The following is a 22,634-nucleotide window of genomic DNA, read 5'->3' on the forward strand; positions in this document are numbered from 1 at the left end:
TTGGATAGTACATGTAGCTAAGCTAATAATATACTAGTGACTAGTAGTCATTTGCAAACCGTAAACCAAAAAATCTTTGCGTTTGTGATAGATTTAGGTCATAAGGCAGCCTTCCAGCTGTACTGGTGGAGAAAGACCTCAGGTGCCCTTCTCTGCATTATTTGGAAATATTATTTCTATGAACATGTACAGACTTAAACAAATCATTTACATAAATGATCACAAAACCTACACAAAGTTTTTATGATATCTGACAAGTTAAGGATTGAGTTTAAGTGGGCAAGTCTGTAAAAACAGAAACAGATTTATCATGAAACACTGTGTCAACTTACGCCTGGAATCAGTAGAACTAGCTGCAGCAAGGGTTGCTATCTGACAGATTTTCTCAGCGTGATCCTCAAAGTCTGACACACTAGGGTCACTCTGTTCTAAAATACCATCCTGTAGAGTAAAACAGTTTTTATGAATCTCATTCATCTCTAATTGTGTTCAATTCAGGCAAATAAAACCACATAATAAAATAACTGCGAAAACCAAATAGTTTCATGATTGTAAAAGACCTGAAGCATCTCATTAAACATTATTTATTTTGATGGAAAAGATAATATTGTTGTCAAATATTAACATTTTTCTTATTTATAGGGACAGAAATAAATTAGCTTATTTTCATTATCATCATCGACATCACTGATAATTTTTTATCATTATCCTTGACAACATATAATCATTATCATTTTCAATGACAACAATTCATCATTTTCATCATAACCACCATCATCACCTACATCAACATCATCATCATCATCATCATCAACATTATCAACATCACCTAAATCAACATCACCATCAACATCCCCATCATCATCTTCTTCTTCAGCCTTTTTTTTCATAATTTTAGGCATTTATGAGCATGCAAGTAGAGTTACAGACAAAATGTAAGCAAGGTGAATAGCTTTCTCATACAAAGGAATCTAAAATACTTGGCCGGATTCAATTCCACAGCAGTGAAAAAGAGATAAACATGATAAAATAAACCATTTATGTGAACCATGTAGTTGTATGTATTACCATGTCAGAATACACTGCTTTTTTGACAAGCCTCTCAAGGGGTTCTGTGGTCTCTTTGAAGAATTCCACGACAAGATGTAACAGCGATATGTTCACATTCTTCTCTAGTTCGCAGAATTCATCCGTCAACAGTTCACAAACATCGTCATAATCATCGCTGACCTGTGACTGGTTCCCATCACTTTTCATTGTTCTAAACTGCTGTATGACTCTACTCTTTACTTGTATTACCTGAAATATGTGTAATTTACAGTGAAACGTTTAATACTGACCATCTTCCAATTGTTTACCATATTTTTATACCATTTCTGACTACTACTGTCAAATCCAATAAATATTTCTATTTTTTCTAACTTTTTTGAATGTCTTATTATCGGAAAATAAATAACTCTTTTGCGATCTTTGACCCATTTACCCTGAGAAGTCGTCTAATGGATTAAATTTATACAAGCTATTGTTGAATGGATAGGATATCTATATGCCTGCTTAAGACTTTGTCATATACATATTTACCCATACCATACTCAATATCTTGCATGGATTTCTCCACCTTTTAATCTGGACAAAAAATATTCATTTTTTTATGTAAAATTTCAAGATACATACTGACTGAAGAGCGACCAGTACAGACCATGATCAGAAAGCATGAACTATAAGGCTGATCTTGGTCTGCACTTGTCACATGGGTAGATTCTGTTACCATAGCAGGCTAAAAGTTAACAGTTTGCAGCATTATGGAACATTTGACAGAAAAAAAATGTATTTTTTTTTACATAAATCCTAACTAATAATGCTATTCTTCTAATCTACTACACTGACATCCATAGATATATTACAAGTCTGGCAAACATTTCAAGTGAACCTTTACCTAGGATATAAAATATAAAGAATATCACTGAAGAAATTAATTCAGACTGAAAATTTGAAACCGTTCTTTTTTTTAACTGAGCAGTTATGTAAAGATTTTTATCTTCAGACGGTACCAATATTTTGAAGTTACTTTTTTATTTTGTAGAATGGTACCTCTTTCATCGGATTCTCTTTCATCTTAGACCTTGAATATAATAAAAATTACACATGTCTCTCAGGGTAATAGTACATATAAGCAACCCGATAAATAACACCCAATTTTTCACTGCTATGAATTTTTTACTTCGAGAGCCATTCATCACCGACTGCAGCTAGGGGAGAGAACTAGAACATTACATTTGCTTAAATAAGATCACTTCCCCTGGGGAATATTGCAAAAATAATTATTGACCAGGTGATATTCATTCCCAGATGATAGATCGAAATAACAAAATGTGACTTCACATTAGGCTATAAAGTAAAAAGTTTACATGAGGTATAATAAATACGTATATTACCCTTTGACAGGTTTTGATGATAAGATCTCGGTGATTATCATAACACAAATGTGCAACAGTCATACTGTGTCTAACTGCTTCCTCCGTCCACATCTCAAGGTCAACATGGAGGTCACAACGCTTCTCTTCACCGAGTGCCTCAAGTGCCTGTAGAAAACACAATGCAAAATGTGAAGCTCAGAAGAAAATTCTCTATCTTTAGTTCTGGTGACCAACTTGTTGACTGGCCAACTACATAAGCAAATTTTATAGAGGACCACACAAGGATCATTCTTGTAGAGTTAAATCACTGTTGTCGAAGCAGTTTAAGAAGAGATGTTGATTACGTATAAATGTTAACAATTGGATGACTGACGCCAGATGTCGGGGTATCACAATAGCTCACCTTGAGCACTTTTTGCTCAGCTGAACAGTTCAGTTCATGTACTACATAATATTTTTGAAAACATACCATATCAATACTGGAGACAAATTTTCCAGGTTGTTCCAGATCAATATCTTCCTCATCAGTATCTCTGTTCTGTGCAGCATCTATTATATCTCCCAGTGCAGACTGTATTTCATTTACAATGTAAGATTTACCCATCTGAAATATAAATAGAGTAAACCAGTCTCAAATCTCAAATATAAACCAAGTTAATCAGTCTAAAGCAAAGTTATTCAGTTCAAAAATACAAAGTAAATCAGTCTGAAATATAAAATAAATAATCTAGTTTCAAATACAAACATGTTGTACGTAGTTAATCAGTCTGAAATACTACTGGAAGTAAACTAGTTTTCAATACAAACAAAGTAAACAGTGTGAAAAACAAACAATGGCATATAAATAAGTGAACCAGTCAAAATTTCGATTCAAGACTTTCACCTGAATTTGATGACAATTATTCAAAGTTAGCATACAAAAGAATAGTATATTAAAAAAATCAATATTAAACAACGGTTTATTACCAATTCTAAGTTTCATGTCATATGTAGGTACTTCTTAACCTTTAATGGCAACTGATTCTACCCATGTACCAGTGCAGACCAAGATTAGCTGGCACATAATTATGTGCCTTCTGATCATGGTTTGTACTGTTCACTATTCAGTCAGTATTTCTGTTGAAATTTTACCTAAAAATGATGAATGGTTTTGTCCTAATTGAAAGATGGACAAGTCCATTTAAGATATTTAGTGTAGTTAGGGTTAAGTTACCTGTGCTTGTGGGTTATGACTGTATTTTACAGAGTTTTGCATTGCTATACTCAGTGATGATATACTTTTCTTTAAAATATTCATTGCTGTAATGATTCTCTCCCTTTGTCTGGAATGGATTAGGTCCCTTTGTCGCTTGTCACATATACCAGTCATTACTGCCAGTGCGTTAGTAAAGTCCTATAGAATACAAAATTTTCAAGATTCAATAACTTGAGATCAATTCATATTCATGTCTAAATAATGTTCAAAACAAGCCATTTCATTGAACAATGTTCCCCCACAAATTATTTAAGTAAAGCTTAAGAAATATTTATCTTGGAATACAAGTGATAATAAATTTGGTATCTTGAATTTTCTTGATGTAAAATCCACAAAACTGACAAGAGTTCATCGAAATGGCTCATATAGTAAAGGACATCCTTTTGAAATATAATTACATTAAAATATTATCATAAAATTACCTAATGATGTTACTATAAGAATCACAATTTGAGCCGCGCCATGACAAAACAAACATAATGGGGTTTGCCACCAGCATGGATCCAGACCAGCCTGCGCATCCGTGCAGTCTGATCAGGATCCATGCTGTTCGCTTACAAACCCGAACTGATAGCGAACAGCATGGATCCTGATCAGACTGCGTGGATGCGCAGGCTGGTCTGGATCCATGCTGGTAGCAAACCCATTATGTTGGTTTTGTCATGGCGCGGCTCATTTAAGGATTCAAATGTGGTGAACGCATGTTATAACATACTCAGATCATCAAATTCATTAAATGAAATTAAACCAGGAAACAATTCATTCACATATTAACTCTGGTAGTTAATTTTGAAATAAAGATGTATAAATTAGGTAAAGATCTCACAAGAAAAATTGTACATGAAGTCACATATACATTTAGAAAAAAGATAACTGTGTAATACAAAATGGCAGTTCTAATAAAATGGAAGTAAGTTCTGAATACCTCTATACTATGATGTATAAATTAAGTCAATAAAAATTATGGAATATATGCATGAAGTTACAGATACATTTTAAAACAAGAGGGCCATGATGGCCCTGAGGTCGCTCACCTGTATATAGCCCCCCCCCCCACACCCATAAGAAGATGTTTCATGCTAAACATCTAAGCTCTAGCTCATTGGGCTTTTTAAAAGAAGATTTTTTTAAGTTTTTACTATACACATATAGTTAAAAACAATGACACCCCTGGGGCGGGGCCAGTTTTGACCCCAGGGCTTTTATTTGAACAAACTTTGTAGACACTTACTAGAAGATGTTTCATGCTTAATATCTAAACTCTAGCTATTTGGGTTTTTTCAAAGAAGATTTTTTAAGTTTTTGCTATACACATATAAGGAAAATCAATGACCCCCAGGGCGGGGCCAATTTTGACCCCAGGGCTTTTATTTGAACAAACTTGGTAGACACCTATTAGAACATGTTTGATGCTAAATATCTTAGCTCTAGCTCTTTGAGTTCTTTAAAAGAAGATTTTTTAAGTTTTTACTATATGCATATAGGGAAAATCAATGACCCCCTGGGGCGGGGCCAATTTTGACCCCAGGGCTTTTATTTGAACAAACTTGGTAGACACTCACTAGAAGATGTTTCATGCCAAATTTCTAAGCTCTAGCTCTTTTTTAAAAGGGTTTTTTAAAAGAAGATATTTAAAGTTTTTTCTTTCGGTTGCCATGGCAACCAGAGTTCTGCATGGAATTAAATTCTTTGAACAACTTTTAAAGGTGACCACCAAAGGAACATTCCTGTGAAGTTTGGATGAAATTGGCCTAGTGGTTTATGAGGAGATGTCATTTAAAGTAAAAGTTTACGGACGATGGACGGACGGACGACGGACGGACGCCAGACGAAAAGCGATCACAAAAGCTCACCCTGTCACTTTGTGACAGGTGAGCTAAAAAGATAATGGGCAGAACAAATGGCAGATCTTATAAAAGGGAAGTAACTCCTGCATACCTCTATACTAGGATATGACTCTGGACAGAAAATTATAATTTAAAAACAGTCTATCCTACAGTAAGAGAAAACCATAACTGAGCAACACACAGATTATAATGGTATTTAAGACTCACAATGCATTGATCATTATACACTAATATCAATTTTGATGAAATACTAACAAGGCAGGTCATTTTTTTCATTCTTGAAAACTGGCTATTTCTATATGTTAACTTGAGTAGGATAGTCCAACTATTTTGCAAACATTCACACCCAAAACACTATCCATGTCAATATAAATACATTGTCTATTCCCTACAATTCAGGCATAAGAAGATACAGTAAAGTGAATTCATTTCTTACAAAGTTACAATACTTACCTTAAATTTGTGTACCAGCTCTTTCATATTGCCACAAATGTCAAGGGCACTCAGTTTCTCGGTGACAATATGGACTGCTGTAATCAACCTACGAATCTCCGCGTCATCTGCCACTAACAAAACCTACAAACAAACAGTTCTTATGTAAACAAGTAGTAGTTTCATTATCGTAATATGATCACAAAATGTAAATAATGATGTGTTTTCTTTGACAGTGTGTAAGATACAATCATTTCCTAAAACTTACCTATAAAACTAGTCAATATTAATCTTAAACATGTACTCTGTATCATGAGGCCTATTACATCTCAGGAATGTTTTTTTAATATTTCTCAAAAGCTTTCAATTTTGGTGTACTTTTATAGTATTCAATAAGTTACTCATTGCCAATTACCTGAACCATCTCTTTCATCTGTTGTCTTTTTGGCAATTAGTATAGTTATAGTGAATAAGTAAATATATGGGAGTCAGAATACTACTTTGTTTTCATTTTGCTATTTTAATGACAGATTATTTCAATACTTTCTTCAGGTAACAAGCATCTAACATACTCTAAATCCATTATTAAAATATTATAAAATTCATGTTTGCCTTTCCAATGAAGTAAAAATGTATTAGTATTTGGGGTGTTATTTGCCTTTAATGTGGTATGGGTTAATCTAGGTGGTTAATTTTCTTACAAGTATGGTAAAGGAATCATATGCGAGATTTGGACCCATTTCTGTAAGTGTAAGGGACAAGAGAAATGTAACGTAATATAAATACTTCAAATAAAATAAGCATTATGTAAAATCACCTTCATTGTTCCCTGTAGAACATCTTTGCTGGCTTGTACAAGTTTACTCCTGGCTTCTCTGCTAGAGTTGGAGGCCTCCAATCTCTCTGATGCTATGTACAGATTTGAACTGGACAGTTCCAGCACTTCACATGCACTGATAGTCTGTGCTTTAAACTCCTTAGAAATTTAAAAGAAAAACTTCCATTCATAAATTAATCAAAATCTGCATAAACATTATTAAGAAACAATCAATCCACACACTAAGGAGATCCATTTTTATGTTTGGCATTGATACATGTATGTTCACTTTAATGCTTTAATAGCAGAAGTGCTGTATACTATAAATTTCTATATCATGATTAATACCAAACTTTACTAGAACAAAATGGTATGGGAAATAAATTCTATTACATGAAAAAGATACTGAAAACTTTCAGATTTCAGTTACATGTTTCACATTTACATATAAGACCAGTAAAGCAGGAACAGAGCATATAACTTATACAAGGTGTTATATATTCATAAACATTTTACATCTCTTTTGTTCCCCATATTTCACACCCATAATATAAATTAAACCATATTGGCACATCATAATAAATCATAATATATGACTGTACCTGATCACTAGAAGTCTCAGCATGTTGTTTAGCCACTGTAGCAAGTTTATGTGATGCCAGCATCACTGTCTTAGCACAGGGAACCATCTCTCCATGCAGCATCTGCTGGGTACCATCTTCAGATTCATTCAAAATGATCAACAAGGATATCTGCAAAATGATATTCATGACAGACATGTCCATAAAACTTATGGTTGAATAATTTATCAACACAAAAAATATGTTCTAAAAACTTAAGATATAACTTTTTAGTTAATTGTAAAATCAAAATAAACTCAATGAATGAACACAAGATCATGAGATGTGATGTTTTACCCACCAAAAAAAAGAAAATTATAATAATATTTCTACATAAATAAAAAAGTAAAAATACCTAATACTCAGTCAGAAAACTTAAAAGTATCAACTATTTTACTGGGATGATTGTCTTTGGACAATTTAAAATACACAAGAAACATTGACACAAATCTAATTTTTTTTAGAATTGTCAATAATCACATCAATCATTTATTTATTGATCAAGTTTTTATCAGCATTCCTTCATACATGTACATATTTAAAATTAATCCTGTTAAGGTGTTAAGAGGTTAATGTCCTTTAAGCACATCTCAGAATAACGCATTCTAGCAATGTAATATGATCACAAAATGTAAATAATGATGTGTTTTCTTTGACAGTGTGTAAGATACAATCATGTCTTAAAACTTACCTACTTACATAAACACTGTACATGTATACTGTATTATGAGGCCTATAACATCTCAGAATAACGCATTCTAGCAACAGTCATTTTGTAATTTAATTTATTTTCTACAGAAACATAGTCATTAAAATTAAGAAATATGATACCAATTTGTTTTGTCTGAAATGTTGACTAGAATTATGTCATCATTATTAAAAATGATTAGTTCTATATCATTCAACTGTACTTGGTTATCTTCCAGTTGCTAAGATGTTGTCGGAATTTGAAGGTTTCGTAGCATGGAGGAAATGTACCACTGCATAAATGTACCATTTTTGGAGGTTATGTACCACATATACAGAAATAGTTGATAAAGGGATATATCATAAAACAATCATTATAAATTTTCTTTAAATTTGTGCATTAATCGGTCTATTGTATTTTTATAATGAAATTACAATTATAACATAATAACAATGATAATATTTCATAGTTTGTTATTTGTTTGTTATAATATTACCTTAATTGTTTGATTAATCATTAATTACTCATTTCTGACTATTTAATAATCATTCATAGATTCAGGTAAACTACTACATATATTGCCATTTAAGATCGCTTTGATATGATATGTATTTAAAGAAATTCACGAATTCGAAAACCTAGCTAAACGCCGTTTTCCGGTACTTTCTGTACATAGCTCTGGGGAATTCACCTAATGGAGTGTAATAGCGAACTCAATGTTTTCGGCCTTTTTTAAAATTAAATGGAATAAAACAGTTATTTCTTTATAAGAAAATAATTGAATATCATTGTATGAATAATTCCATACAAAAAAATAAAGTAAATACACAAGTTTACGCTGAAAATAACCTTATTGATTCCACTATGTCTGTTTAAATTTTATTGATTTTCATTATAAACAATTTATTTTTTACAAAAACTTGCAATTTGCAAGGAATATTGATAATTTTCAAAAACATCAATTTTTTTCACCTTAAACGGTAAAATAATGATAGAAAAATAGAAATATCATGTAACTGTGTTATGTACTTCATTTGGTGTAATTCCCCAGAGCTAAATCCGCAACGTACCGGAAAACGGTGTTTAGCTAGGTTTTCGAAAAGGTCAATAAGTGATACAAATGTAATAATTCATTCATTAATTTTTTTATTATATTTATTAAGCCATAAATATTTAGTCTGTATATATTTCATAGAAATTAGATGAAAATATCTGAATATGTCAATGGTACATATATACTTAAAAATATATATGTGGTACGTAACCTCCAAAAATGATACGTAACCTCCAGTAATCACACAGTCTAGATCAGGAAATGGGCTAAACCTAAAAATGTTCAAGACAATCCATTGATTTTTAGTTTGTTTGTCTAACTTCCCCTTGCTATAGGCTTTTTCATACAGGGAAGTCAATTCATCATCTGAAGCTAGATCAAAATCAAATACATCAATATTTCTTTGGATAAACAACTAGATTCTATTCACAATATCATGAATTACTTTGGCATACTATTAGTGTCCTGCTACCTGTTTGTCCTGTGACTCAATAATCAGACGTACCTGGGATGCAATAGGTGATAGCACTCTTTGGATTGAACGAGTTTTTACCAGGCTTGACAACAACCCATATGTGACATCCATTTCAAGCCTTAAATAACCGTGCAGATCAAGATTACGGAGGAGATACACAATAAAAGTCTACAAATTTGTTCTGTCCTCCATTTGTAAACATTGATTGTGCATCGTAATTTCTGCACGATCGTGATAAACGTTAGAGTGAAAAGAATAGATAAAGACTGTTTATGTGTTTGAATTGGTACAAATTACAAAGTTGAAATATTTATTCTGTTAACTATTATCTTATTACTGTCACGGATTTATAAATCCGTGTAACTGATAACAATTGACAATCAGGTTCAGTTGAGAGCACCTGTTGGATAAATTTTTCTATTTTCATGACGTGTAGATTTTTCAAATTATAGCCTCCAAACTAGTGTGAAAATATGATAATTTTCATGATTTCTTGTCCAATTTTAACAATGTTAATACATTCAAGTCAATATATTTTTTAATATCAATCATAGTTTTCTATTCAAAGATTCGATATATTGTCACTAAAGACCAATTTACTTCGTTGCACAGCAACAGAGGAAGTAAATAATCCAATATGGAGGACATTTTGACCTAATTTTCAAAATTCCTTTATTTTTTCTATTTATATTGCCACAAGTGAGTCTCTGAAAATGTCTGATTCAGAGGAAGAGACTCCAGACAAACAATTGAAAATTGTTATAATGGGTGATGGAGCATCAGGAAAGGTGGGTATGAAATAGACAGTGATAGAACCTAAAACACTGTAAAAAAATATGATAGAACCTAAAACACTGTAAAAAAATATAAGACAAATCACAAAAGTACTATGTTGTAAATGGAAACAAGACAACTCACCCCCCAGATGATTCATCCCCAAAAAGCCAAGACAACTCACCCCTCCAGACAGTTCATCCCCCAAAATTGATAAGTCAATCCACCCCTTGTAAATACAATGACAACTGTGTCTACATGTTGTCATTCATTTTTTTGTGTTGTTCCTTCTTACAGTTATGTCTGTTAACTGTGTTTAAATCCCACATGGCTAAAGTACATTGAAGATTTTAACATTGAACATAAACTTCTAAAATTTGTTAATGCAGAGACATAGATAACATATGTTATCTATGTCTCTTGTTAGTGCCTAGGCTATAGACTCACTAGCCTTAATGTTTTGACTGCAAGACCTCCCACTTTTACAAAGGATATAACATAGATCTATGGCGATGAGATAATCTGACCCAAACAAAAACATCTCAGAATCTAGCTTTGGCACGCCAATATATTGGAGTGGGATATTGAATTTAACCCCTCCAAATGTCAAGTTATCCACATCGCTAAAAGGAAGTATCCTATCTCAACACAATACTACCTTCATGGAGTCCAAAAAGAATCAGTTACCTCACTCCTCAGCTAAATACCTAAGTATGGATATATCAGAAAACCTTACATAAACAGGACATCAAAGAAAGCTAACCAAACTTAAGTAAGTCCATGGCTTACCAGACATTAGTCAGACCCCAGCTTGAATATGGTTCCAAATTATGGTCTCCCCACACCAAAACACAAATACATCAAATTGAAAATGTCCAAAGAAGAGCAGCCGATGGATCAAGCTAGATTATGGTCAGACCTCTAGCGCCACTGACATGCTTCACTCCCTTAAGCTTCAAAAACTGGAACTCAGACGTATAGTTGCTAGGTTATCCCTTTTCTATAAGATTCACCATGGTCTGGTTGCTATCCTCATAGAAGAATATATGACACCCCTCTCCCGAACATCACGCCATGGTCATCCCTTATGTTATAGGTTACTCACAGCAACTTCAGACTATTATGAATTCTCTTTCTTTCCTAGGACGGTAAACTACTGGAACCATTTACCCCCTGCAGTTGCCCAACTCCCTACCCCGGAGTAGTTCAGTGCAGCCAAAGCTTGCATTGAACATATCTCACCCCAATTTTCAGCCCCCTATTTTTAACAATTTTTATATTCTTTTATCCTCTTTTTAAACAAGTCTTTTTAATTTCCTGGCGATTTTTGACGCGCAGACATGTCAGTAAGTAAGAAACAACTTTATTTAATGAGGCAACACAGTTGGGCAAGCCCAGTCTTCCCTGTGAGCCTCAACAATGTACAAACAATTTATAAAATACAATACATGTACATCAATAAGAGATTAAATAATAACACAAGTTGATTTTATTCTTGTACAATCAACATTGAAATACATGAGATCAACCTTGAAAAAAAGAGTATGTCCACGTCCCCGCGAGGGGTTTGACATTTACAGAAGATAGATATGTAGATAGATATATTTTGACTAATTTAATAGTAGCACAGCTCCAAATTGAAGTTAACTTTTAAATGAATGTAGAAAATGTTTTGAATTTTGGAAAACTAGTCAGTTGAGCAAATGATATATTTACATTTCTAAATTAATTTAGCATTTACTTTCTGCATTTTCTATAGATATTTTAAAGTATGCTAAAAACAGCCCTTACCCGGGGATATCATTTGGAGGCATCTATAGGCGAAAATGACTGTCCCAAATGCATTTTTGGCCACCTGAAAGCTTAGAAAAATTTTGTATATGGGATAAATGTATACATGACCTCCTCAAGTTCTTATTCAAAATAAACCGTCTCAGAAAAATTTTTATGACTATATTGCTTACCTAGTCAGACCTACTGTGGTAATGTTTTGTTTATTTCCTACTGATGTCAAACCCCATTTTGGGACCTTAACATTGCTTTATTAAGTCTCACCATTTGACTGCTTTCTGAATTTTGTAACCAGTAATCACACCAGTGTAGATTGTGGAAGTCATAAGAGAATCACATCACTGATGGATTAGGAGTCAGATGTACTAAACCTTAGCTTTGTCTGCTCATCTGAAGGCATTTTAATATTTAATGTTAGCCTAGTTTTTTCATATGACATGAGGTGTGTCAAATTAAAGTTAGGTAAAAACCTTCTAAGAAATGCCTAAGTTTTATTTTACATACACAGTTTTATTTGTGTTTTTTTTCAGACATCTATAGCTACAAGATATTCTCAAGAACAGTTTGGAAAGCAATATAAACAGACTGTTGGTCTTGACTTCTTCCTGAAAAGGATTGTACTACCAGGTCTAATTTTAATATTTAATATCAGTAGAATTGATCGAGTTTAGATTCTTAAAAATTTGATGAGTCATACTTTTTGGCTTCTTTAATATTGTCTGTATTCAGTCACATGTACTTACTTTTTTCCTGTTAGCTCCTTCCAGTTATAATTGATTCTTCAGTTGTAACCGATTTTGTATGAGATGAAATATGCAGAACTTTCAATATTTTTGTTCTTCATATTTTTGCTAGGTTAAACCATTTTATGCATACATTGTATAAACCCTTTGACTGCTGGTGGCAAATGTTTATACCCATGTTACCTGGTGAGTGTCGGCAAAGATAAGCCAGCACACCTGTGCCGTCTGAACAGGGTTTGCATTTTTCACTATTCAGTCAGTACATATTTTTAAATTTTACATAAAGAGACAAAATTGAGCGCACCATAACAAAACCAACATTTTGTTTGCGACCAGCATCGATCCACACTAGCCTTTGCAACCACGCAGTCTGATCAGGTCCATTCTGTTCGCTTACAAACCCTATTACAAGTAGAGAAACTAGCAAATAGCATAGATCCTGATCAGACTGAGCAGATACATGCTGGTCACAAACACACTATGTTGATTTGTCATGGTGCGGCTCATTAATGTTTTTGTCTAGATTGAATCTACAATTTAAGGGTTAAGATAAGGTGAAAGGTACAGTATCAGTTTCAAGTTACAGAAATATAAAAGTACCTGATAATCTTCAACAATCGGAGGTTTACCATATCAATATTTCTTCTTTTATGTACTATTCAATGAAGTTATAAATATTGGGTGTAATTTCACTTAAACTTATTGTAAAATATGATTAAATTAAATTTTTTTAAAATTTTATTCAGGGAATGTAAATGTAGCACTGCAGGTATGGGATATTGGTGGACAAACTCTAGGAGGTACTATGCTGGAAAACTATATTTATGGTGTTCATGTAAGTCTTTTTCTATATATGGCATTAAGATAGATAGGTGAACATTTTTGACACCTTTGCTTATGTATTTACAATAGGATTATTGGCAGTTTTCATTATGAATGAAATTTTAGTATTAATCTAAATTGGAAAAGGAGTTTTATATCATTTGATGACAGATATTGCAGCTTTTGGAATCACAGTGTCAAGGAATCATAGAAAAAACATAATCATAATGTGTCAGTTTAATTGATTTAGAAACATAATTATGCCCCCATTTCGAAGAAAAGGGGGTATATTGCTTTGCACTTGTCGGTCCGTCGGTCCGTCGGTCCGTAGACCAAATGGTTTCCGAGTGATAACTAAAGAACCCTTAGGCCTAGGAACTTCAAACTTGGTATGGTGATTGGTCATGACCAGTAGATGACCCCTATTGATTTTGGGGTCAAGGGGTCAAAGGTCAAGGTCACATTGACCTTGTAAGCAAAAACGGTTTCCGATCAATAACTAAAGAACCTTAAGGCCTAGGAACTTCAAACTTGGTATGGTGATTGGTCATGACCAGTAGATGACCCCTATTGATTTTGGGGTCAAGGGGTCAAAGGTCAAGGTCACATTGACTTTGTAAGCAAAAACGGTTTCCGATCAATAACTAAAGAACCTTAAGGCCTAGGAACTTCAAACTTGGTATGGTGATTTGTTATGACCAGCAGATGACCCCTATTGATTTTGGGGTTAAGGGGTCAAAGGTCAAGGTCACATTGACCTTGTAGGTAAAAACGGTTTCCGATCAATAACTAAAGAACCCTTAGGCCTAGGAACTTCAAACTTGGTATGGTGATTGGTCATGACCAGCAGATGACCCCTATTGATTTTGGGGTTAAGGGGTCAAAGGTCAAGGTCACATTGACTTTGTAGGTAAAAACGGTTTCCGATCAATAACGAAAGAACCCTTAGGCCTAGGGACTTCAAACTTGATATGGTGATTGGTCATGATCAGTAGATGACCCCTATTGATTTTGGGGTCAAGGGGTTAAAGGTCAAGGTCACATTTACCTCTTAGGTAAAAACGGTTTCCGATCAATAGCTAAAGAACCCTTAGGCCTAGGAACTTCAAACTTGGTATGGTGATTGGTCATGACCAGTAGATGACCCCTATTGATATTGGGGTTAAGGGGTCAAAGGGCAAGGTCACATTGACCTTGTAGGTAAAAATGCTTTCAAATCAATAACTTAAGAACCCTTTGGCCTAGGAACTTCAAACATGGTATGGCGATTGGTCATGACCAGCAGATGACCTATTGATTTTGGGGTCAAGGGGTCAAAGGTCACATTGACCTTGTATGTTAAAATGGTTTCCGATCAATAACGAAAAAACACTTAGGCCTAGGAACTTCAAACTTTGTATGATGATTGGTCGTGACCAGCAGATGACCCCTATTGAGTTTTGGGTCAAGGGGTCAAAGGTTAAGGTCATGACCAGTAGATACTTGATAACCCTTATTAATTGTTTGATCACTGGGTCAGAAGTCATGCATAATAACCTTTTCACATGACTAATTGGCTGCTGATAGGGGGCATACATGTTTTACAAACATATCTTGTTTTGAAATTAAGTTTTAACTTTTAGCCTGCTGAATTTCTTAAATGGACTCTTCCAATTTCCATTTTGGAACAGTCCATTCTCAATTTTAGGTATATTAAGGTGAGAATTTGGAGTTTAAGGGCAGCCAACAATATAGAGCCTGGTCAGGCTGCACGGATGTGCAGGATGGCCTGGCTCTATACTGGTGACAAAGACTAATCAGCAGGGTAAAGGTGAAGTATCTCCCTATTGAATTTGTGTTATGAATTGATTTTCATAATAATGAAATTTTCTTAATCTTTGAGATTTTATGAAATATTCTTTATGAAAGTGTGCAAAGAATACAGGAATTATGAGAATTTATTGCACATGCAAGGTAATATGAGCCCTATATGGGTTACATAGGACTGTGTCTACAATTAAGGAAGCCTTCATTATTTTTTTTATAACACAAAATTAATCATTTGATACAAAAAGATGCATAGAAATGTAGATAACCAAAAATATGCTGAGGTCTAGGGTAAGAATTTTGTTAATTGATGCTTGTTTAGAGGATTTGAGCCGCGTCACGACAAAACCAACATAATGGGTTTGCGATGAGCATGGATCCAGACCAGCCTGCGCATCCGTGCAGTCTGATCAGGATCCATGCTGTTCGCTTACAAACCCTTTAACAAGTAGAGAAACTGATAGCGAACAGCATGGATCCTGATTAGACTGCGCAGATGCGCAGGCTGGTCTGGATCCATGCTGGTCGCAAACCCATTATGTTGGTTTTGTCATGACGCGGCTCATATTTGGTTTTTTTATTATCTTTTTAGGGTGCTCTGATGGTGTATGATATAACAAATCACAATAGTTTTGACAATTTAGAAGATTGGTACGGTACTATACGAAAAGTGCTTGGTAAAGAAAGGCTGCCACATATGGCTCTTGTTGGAAATAAAAGTAAGAATTTGCAACAGTCATTGTTGTAGGTTGTTTTCTTTTCAGCTTGGGTGTTTCAAAGTAGCATGGCTCCAGATTCATGCTAATTTTCATTAAAATTTTGATAATGTATTTGAAAGTAAAATAATTGTGAAGTGAACAAAGAAAGTAATTTACACATTGCAAACAGCTCTTACAATCCATGTGAATTACCAAAAAAAGGTCAAAATATTGCATAAATAGCCATAACTGTAGTTACTCAGTAGAAATATGATGTTTCGTAAGTTGCAAAATCAGTCATTGATTGCTCTTAACATGTAAATTATTCATAATTACTTGTATCTTTTTTCTTTTGTTAAAGTCTTTGAACATTTTTCTCAAGTTTGATTTTCTTGAAATATTTTGGCACATCTGGAGGCATGCAACTTTAAGAATTACGGAGCTATACACTAATATAAATGTCATTTTAGTATAACAATGCTACATGTACCCAAGTAGGTTTTCAATGCAACTATTTACTGTATTTCGTAATCCACTTAACATATTCTTTTTTACTTCATTCATGTCTTTTACAGGCCATAACTTTAAATCTCTAAACAAGTCCAAGAACTTTTACATAATATTTATTGAAATATTCCCCTTTGTGAACTAAAAAAATCCTACATGACTTGTTTAATTATCAAGCATTAAGAATGGTTGAGTCCACTTTAGTGTGACAACTGTTTTTGTCTTAGGGATTGATGTAACACTTTCCTTTATGTTATACCGTCCTTTATATATGCAAGATTGGTACTCATAGGGGATTAGATTTAAAATAAAAGATGAAAGATGATAAAGAATCTATGGATAAAAGGAAGTTTAAGTAATTCAATAAATTTTTCTAATTCTCTTCTACTGGTGCACAATATTCAGTCAAATATCTTTTTATTTTTCAGTTGACCTTGAACATATGAGAACAGTTAAAATAGACAAACATCAAAAGTTTGCACAGGAACATGGCATGTCTAGTCATTTTGTATCAGCAAAGACTGGAGACTCTGTATGTATAAGAGGGGGAAATATTTAGTTTATACAGAATTTATGTTAGTTTGATTGTGTAAGAAGTTATAAGGTAATAGACACACTCTTGAAAAGAGGAAATACTTATTTTAGTTTGATTGTGTAGGAAGCTATAAGTTCTTACACTTTCAAATCCGTCCCTGTAACAAACCAGTACTGAGCAATGAGTGTAAAGTTTTTTGCTCTGGGAAATAACAGCTTGCCCCCGATGGGATTTGAACCCATGAAACTAGTGATCCCTACACAAAACAAAATCAAACAAAAAAAAGTTCATTCCTTAATAGAATAAGGGTCCAATAGATCTCTAGTAAACAAAAGAAATGGCCCCTATTTCATTTTGGTCACTGTTAGCTACATAAATGTCATTATGATTTTCTTTAATCTCTTTGGATTGTTCTTGATTCAGAAATTTATTCAGGATATAAAGGAATCAATTTATTTGAAAATAAGAGAATTAGGTATCTCAACAACTTGATTCATAGAAACCTTAATATGCAATTTCTTATCACTGGAGATTTTAAATTTAAGTATAATTTAAATGAAACTTGTTTCGGAAAACTTTTATGAATGGCCTCTCTTTTACTTGAAAGATAAAAATTTCTTTACATGAAACAGCATTTGGCTATATATTGCCCCGCCTTCATGGTGCTTTTATAAAAAACGATGCATTAATTTTTCATATCACCAAGAATCTGATCTACTTCGTTTCCATATTGGCTAAGCTTTTCCATCATGGTCAGGTATAAGACATTATTTTGTTTCAACTTTCAGGTTTCATTGTGTTTTCAAAAAATCGCAGCGGAAATATTGGGTATAAAGCTAACGAAACCTGATGTGGAGCAACATCACCGAGTGGTAAAGGCGGAAATAGTAAATTACAGTAAACAGGAGGAGATTGCTGCGCGATCTATACCTCAAAGTTCGACAAAAAGCTCATTCTGCGTCCTGCAATAGTGATCGATAACACGGTTGTGACTGTAATTAGATGATGGGGGATACGCTGGCCAAGTTTTTATATAATTTAATACCAAAAGTGCATTGAAAGAATTCCGCCATGTCGCAAGCAAAGATTTGAGCTTGGTTGGTTTGTTTTTAATAGGCATTTTTTTCAACTCAACGATGAAGATATGTGTAAATTGTTAAGTTATTTAGTATTATAATAAGATACAGTTGTCTTTCTATTTTTGAACTAAGGATAAGAAAAGGTGAATATTTATTTTAAGTTTGTAAAAGGAGGGAAATCTTCAAATATAACCATAAAAAATTAAAGTTTAGTCTAGACACAGAAATAATTTATTTAAATAAAAATAGTGGAATATCACAATGAACGGAAAAAAAGTTGGAATTTCAAAATATAACAACATTAAGATTGTTTACTTATGACAAAATTTGATATTTAAGTGACTACCAATTATTGAACTGTTGGGATGAAATAATTAGAATAATAACATAATAAGTTAATAAATATTTCACCTCTGTTTTCAAAAGAATGTTGGAAATGTTTTTATTTATAAATAGTATAATTGGGAACCTGGTTTAATTAGAGCTGCGTAGGACTGGAAAACCATGGAATAATGTTAAAAAACAAGTGCTGCCGGCACAAATGTGAAGAAGCTTAATTTAAACAAGTTTATTAAGTGAAATCTAAAATTTTCTATGATATTTTCTGAGTATTGTGTAATTAACATCATGATCTCTTTCGTGTTCTATTTATTTTTATGTAATAAAACTAAAATACAAAGTAATTTAATTGTTTTAATCCATGATTTTTCCGACGTCACTTAACTCGCACTTTTGACGAAGTAGTTGTGCCAACAAGTATTGTAGTCCATCTTGTTTTTCTTAATATTTTAATAGTAAATTGGTATTTTCCTCCATGGAGTTGTCACTCACGAAAAAAAGTAAAATGTATCTTAAGTGGACACTATTGCAATAAGGAGGACAGGCTTTCAAATGATCACACAGAGGGTTACGTTGTATTCATATTATATTGTTTGTTTGAGAGTACATGTATATTTTTAATTGTTAAGAAGTGAATTGTTTTGTATACATGTTTATGATTGTGCTATTGTTGTTTTGTTTCCCATTGTATATGTATTTGATATTAAAAATGTTAAATTTATGTAATTACTCAGCCATAAGACAACCTCGGCCATAAGTCGGGGGTAATTATTGGCTTAGAATGTCTGATTTTACCATGTTGATTGGATAATATTTGCTTTGTGGTTATTTCATTAGATGATTGTTTCTGGTGGTAATATTATAATATATACAGTAATTAGTAAAGTAATTAATATAAAGCATGCATAACTATATTTGAAGTTGACTTATGGCTGGGATGATACTTAACCTTAATTATCTAAAAAAACAACATATGCCTGGGTTACTAAGAATAAGCCTTTGAATTTGTGTTCTACAGAGAATTAACCTCCATTATTTGGTACAAAGCAAAAATTACCAGTCAACATGATTAAAAATTTCATGTATTTATACATACACATATCGCTTGAGCAGATTGTGATAATTGTATTGTTGTCAAGTTACTATATTTTTTTATAATAAGAATCTGGTTAATTGCATTTATTGACTGACCTTTTGACCCCTAGGAAGGTAAAGAGGTGCAAGGGGTACTGTTTGTCGTGATTGTCTGTAGACAACTTTAATCTTGACCATAAAACATTTTTATTCCATTAGTTAAGCCTTTCTACTTGGACACAACATATCTCCGGATGAAAGCTTTATTTTGACCTTGACTGTGAAATGACCTTGACATTTAAGAATCTTGATCTTCACATTTTTATTCCATTAGTTAATTAAAGCCTTTCTCCTTGAACACAGCTCTCTGGATGAAAGCTTATTTTGACCTTGACTGTAAAATGACCTTGACATTTTAGGGTCAGATTTTCAAAATTCTAGAATTTTTTGCCATAATTTTGTTATTGATTGGCAGGTTTGAGATCTTGTCATTTTAGTCTACGAGACACATCTCCTTTCTGTACCATAGTTGTTAAGCTATCATTTTGTCATACATTTCTAAATAGTCTACAAGGGTATTATACTTAATTGATAGAGTATTGCCTTTGTTATTTGGCTAATTTTTGGGTCAAATATTATTGACGTTGATTTTTATGATTGTTTACTGGAAGGGAGTATAAGAAGCCCACGCTGCAAGACAAAAGTTGGTACACCTGTCAAGTCCTTATATTCAAAATATTTAAAATTACTATAATTTTGTTCTTTTGTTTTTTAGCTGAAATTAATTTTTGAATCTCAATCATATATTTTTAAGGCCCAGTGAGTACATATATGTATATTTCCTTATGGTCAGTGATTGTATTTTCTTATGAATGATTGAATTGCATACATGTCTTGAATGAATGAGGTTTTGGGAAATGCTATTTTAGGGTAATACAATAATTATCATGCTTATAAAGAATGAATGAAAACAGCTGCTCAGTAATTTTTTTTCTTCTCAATTTATACTTTGATATATATTATTTTGCCTTTAAAATATTTATTTTTCTTTCAAATTCTTGAAAACTAATTTCAATTTATTTATAATAATCAGTATGTTAATAAATATACTTTGTACATTTAAATGAAGATGTGTTCAATTTATACAAAGGCTTACATGTATGTTAGGGATATTTTTCTGTTAATTTAACATATATAATTTCTGACAGTTTTTTCTTGATTATACTGAAAGATTATTTTTTTCCCGCCCATTTTCTTTGCTGCTTTCTCGTACATCCATACATATTGTTTTCCCTGTATTATCTGTAATTATTTTGTTTGTATATTAACTTGTATTGTCATTTTAATTTTATTTCCATTATTTCTTAATGAATTTTTTTCTATGCTTAAGCAGCAGGATCTGCAATTGCACATACAAACCCAAGAAATGAATGGCTCACATCGTTTAGATCTGTAGTTTCATAGAAAATCCCAGAAATTTAAGACTCACATGGTCAAGATCAACAGTTTTGCATGAAAATTGCAAAATAAATATAATCACCTGGTCAAATATCTGCGCCTTTCACAAGAAAACACCAAACATTTAAAACTAAAATACAGCTTCTAGTACTTAAAGATTTATGTTACTTCAGAGTAAGATTTGATTTTTTCACATAAGATGGTTTTGAATGTGACTCCATAGACTCGTCACAAAGAAATTGAAAATGCTAGGAGATAGCTTCACAGCTCACATTAGGAATGCTTTGTGGTTTTTTATGCCTCTGTATTGATACATCTGCAGGCATGTTGTAATTCTGTCTGTCCATGGACAACTTAGCCTTCAGTTTACAATTTAAATGTGACTTAAGCCTCTAAATGACCTTGACCTTTATGGTCAAATTTTCCAAATTAAGGAAATTTTCTGTAACTTTATAATTCAGTTGCAGATTTTAAATAGTGAGTCAATGACTTGAACCACTAAATGACTTTGACCTTCAAGGTTAAATGTAAGATTTTAAATGGAGGCATTTGTTATCTTAACCCCTAAAATACTGACCTTCAAGGTCAAATTTTCAAAATTTAGGAAATTTGTTGGCAACTTAGATATTTAATTACAGATTTTATGTTGGGGCATTTGTGACCTTACCCCATAAAAATGACTGACCTTCAGGGTCAATGTTTCAAAATTTTGGAAATTTGACCTCAATAACAGATTTTATACAAGGGGGCATTTGTGTTTTACAAATATGTTTTGTTGTCTCATTTTAATATGTCTATGTGTGAGTGTATATAATGATTGATAGTTTGAAAATAATATATTCTTGATATTTAATTCACTGTGTTTGCAAACCAGACTATTTTCACATTGTTAATCTAGTATATTTTTTGTAGAATTATAAATGAGCTGCATTTGATAGCCTTAACTTGAACACTTTTATTCAAGTGTTTCTGTTTTTAGCTCACCTGTCACAAAGTGACAGGGTGAGCTTTTGTGATCGCTTTTCGTCCGGCGTCCGTCCGTCCGTCCGTCCGTCCGTCGTCCGTCGTCCGTCCGTAAACTTTTGCTTTAAATGACATCTCCTCATAAACCACTGAGCCAATTTCATCCAAACTTCACAGGAATGTTCCTTTGGTGGTCACCTTTAAAAATTGTTCAAAGAATTTAATTCCATGCAGAACTCTGGTTGCCATGGCAACCGAAAGAAAAATCTTTAAATATCTTCTTTTAAACAACCCTAAGAGCTAGAGCTTAGATATTTGGCATGAAACATCTTCTAATGAGTGTCTACCAAGTTTGTTCAAATAAAAGCCCTGGGGTCAAAATTGGCCCCGCCCCGGGGGGTCATTGATTTTCCCTATATGCATATAGTAAAAACTTAAAA

At 33.0% G+C, this 22,634-nt stretch overlaps 2 protein-coding genes across 2 annotated transcripts in view; one reads left to right on the plus strand and one right to left on the minus strand.

The window, feature by feature from the left end:
* The window catches only part of LOC132757352 (uncharacterized), a 49,156-nt gene extending 39,388 nt beyond the window's left edge, over positions 1-9,768 (minus strand). Inside the window, exons 1-9 of the mRNA XM_060748610.1 lie at positions 9,636-9,768; positions 7,371-7,520; positions 6,769-6,927; positions 5,973-6,095; positions 3,631-3,810; positions 2,887-3,021; positions 2,436-2,582; positions 1,069-1,299; positions 333-441 (exon numbers count right to left, since the gene is read on the minus strand). Coding sequence (XP_060604593.1) covers positions 333-441; positions 1,069-1,299; positions 2,436-2,582; positions 2,887-3,021; positions 3,631-3,810; positions 5,973-6,095; positions 6,769-6,927; positions 7,371-7,520; positions 9,636-9,716 — 1,315 coding nt within the window. The 5' untranslated portion in view covers positions 9,717-9,768. The remainder of the gene's footprint in view (positions 1-332; positions 442-1,068; positions 1,300-2,435; positions 2,583-2,886; positions 3,022-3,630; positions 3,811-5,972; positions 6,096-6,768; positions 6,928-7,370; positions 7,521-9,635) is intronic.
* A 483-nt stretch (positions 9,769-10,251) lies between these two features.
* LOC132757351 (ras-related protein Rab-28-like) lies at positions 10,252-22,195 on the plus strand. The gene is made up of 6 exons (XM_060748609.1): positions 10,252-10,393; positions 12,701-12,797; positions 13,660-13,748; positions 16,134-16,260; positions 17,175-17,278; positions 18,070-22,195. The coding sequence occupies exons 1-6, from the start codon at positions 10,319-10,321 to the stop codon at positions 18,250-18,252; spliced, it is 675 nt and encodes a 224-aa protein (XP_060604592.1). The 5' UTR covers positions 10,252-10,318; the 3' UTR covers positions 18,253-22,195.
* Positions 22,196-22,634: the final 439 nt, after the last annotated feature.

This window comes from Ruditapes philippinarum, unplaced genomic scaffold (genome assembly GCF_026571515.1).
Source record: "Ruditapes philippinarum isolate M1 unplaced genomic scaffold, ASM2657151v2 ctg617_1_1_1_1, whole genome shotgun sequence".
Classification (NCBI taxonomy): Eukaryota; Metazoa; Mollusca; class Bivalvia; order Venerida; family Veneridae; genus Ruditapes; species Ruditapes philippinarum.

What these genes read in the sequence shown, in the direction of transcription:
- LOC132757351 (XM_060748609.1), top strand. Translation starts at nt 10,319, where the DNA reads ATGTCTGATTCAGAGGAAGAGACTCCAGACAAACAATTGAAAATTGTT. An exon ending in GTGATGGAGCATCAGGAAAG is followed by an intron (nt 10,394 to 12,700) that starts GTGGGTATGAAA and finishes GTTTTTTTTCAG; the next exon opens with ACATCTATAGCTACAAGATA. An exon ending in ACTATATTTATGGTGTTCAT is followed by an intron (nt 13,749 to 16,133) that starts GTAAGTCTTTTT and finishes TTATCTTTTTAG; the next exon opens with GGTGCTCTGATGGTGTATGA.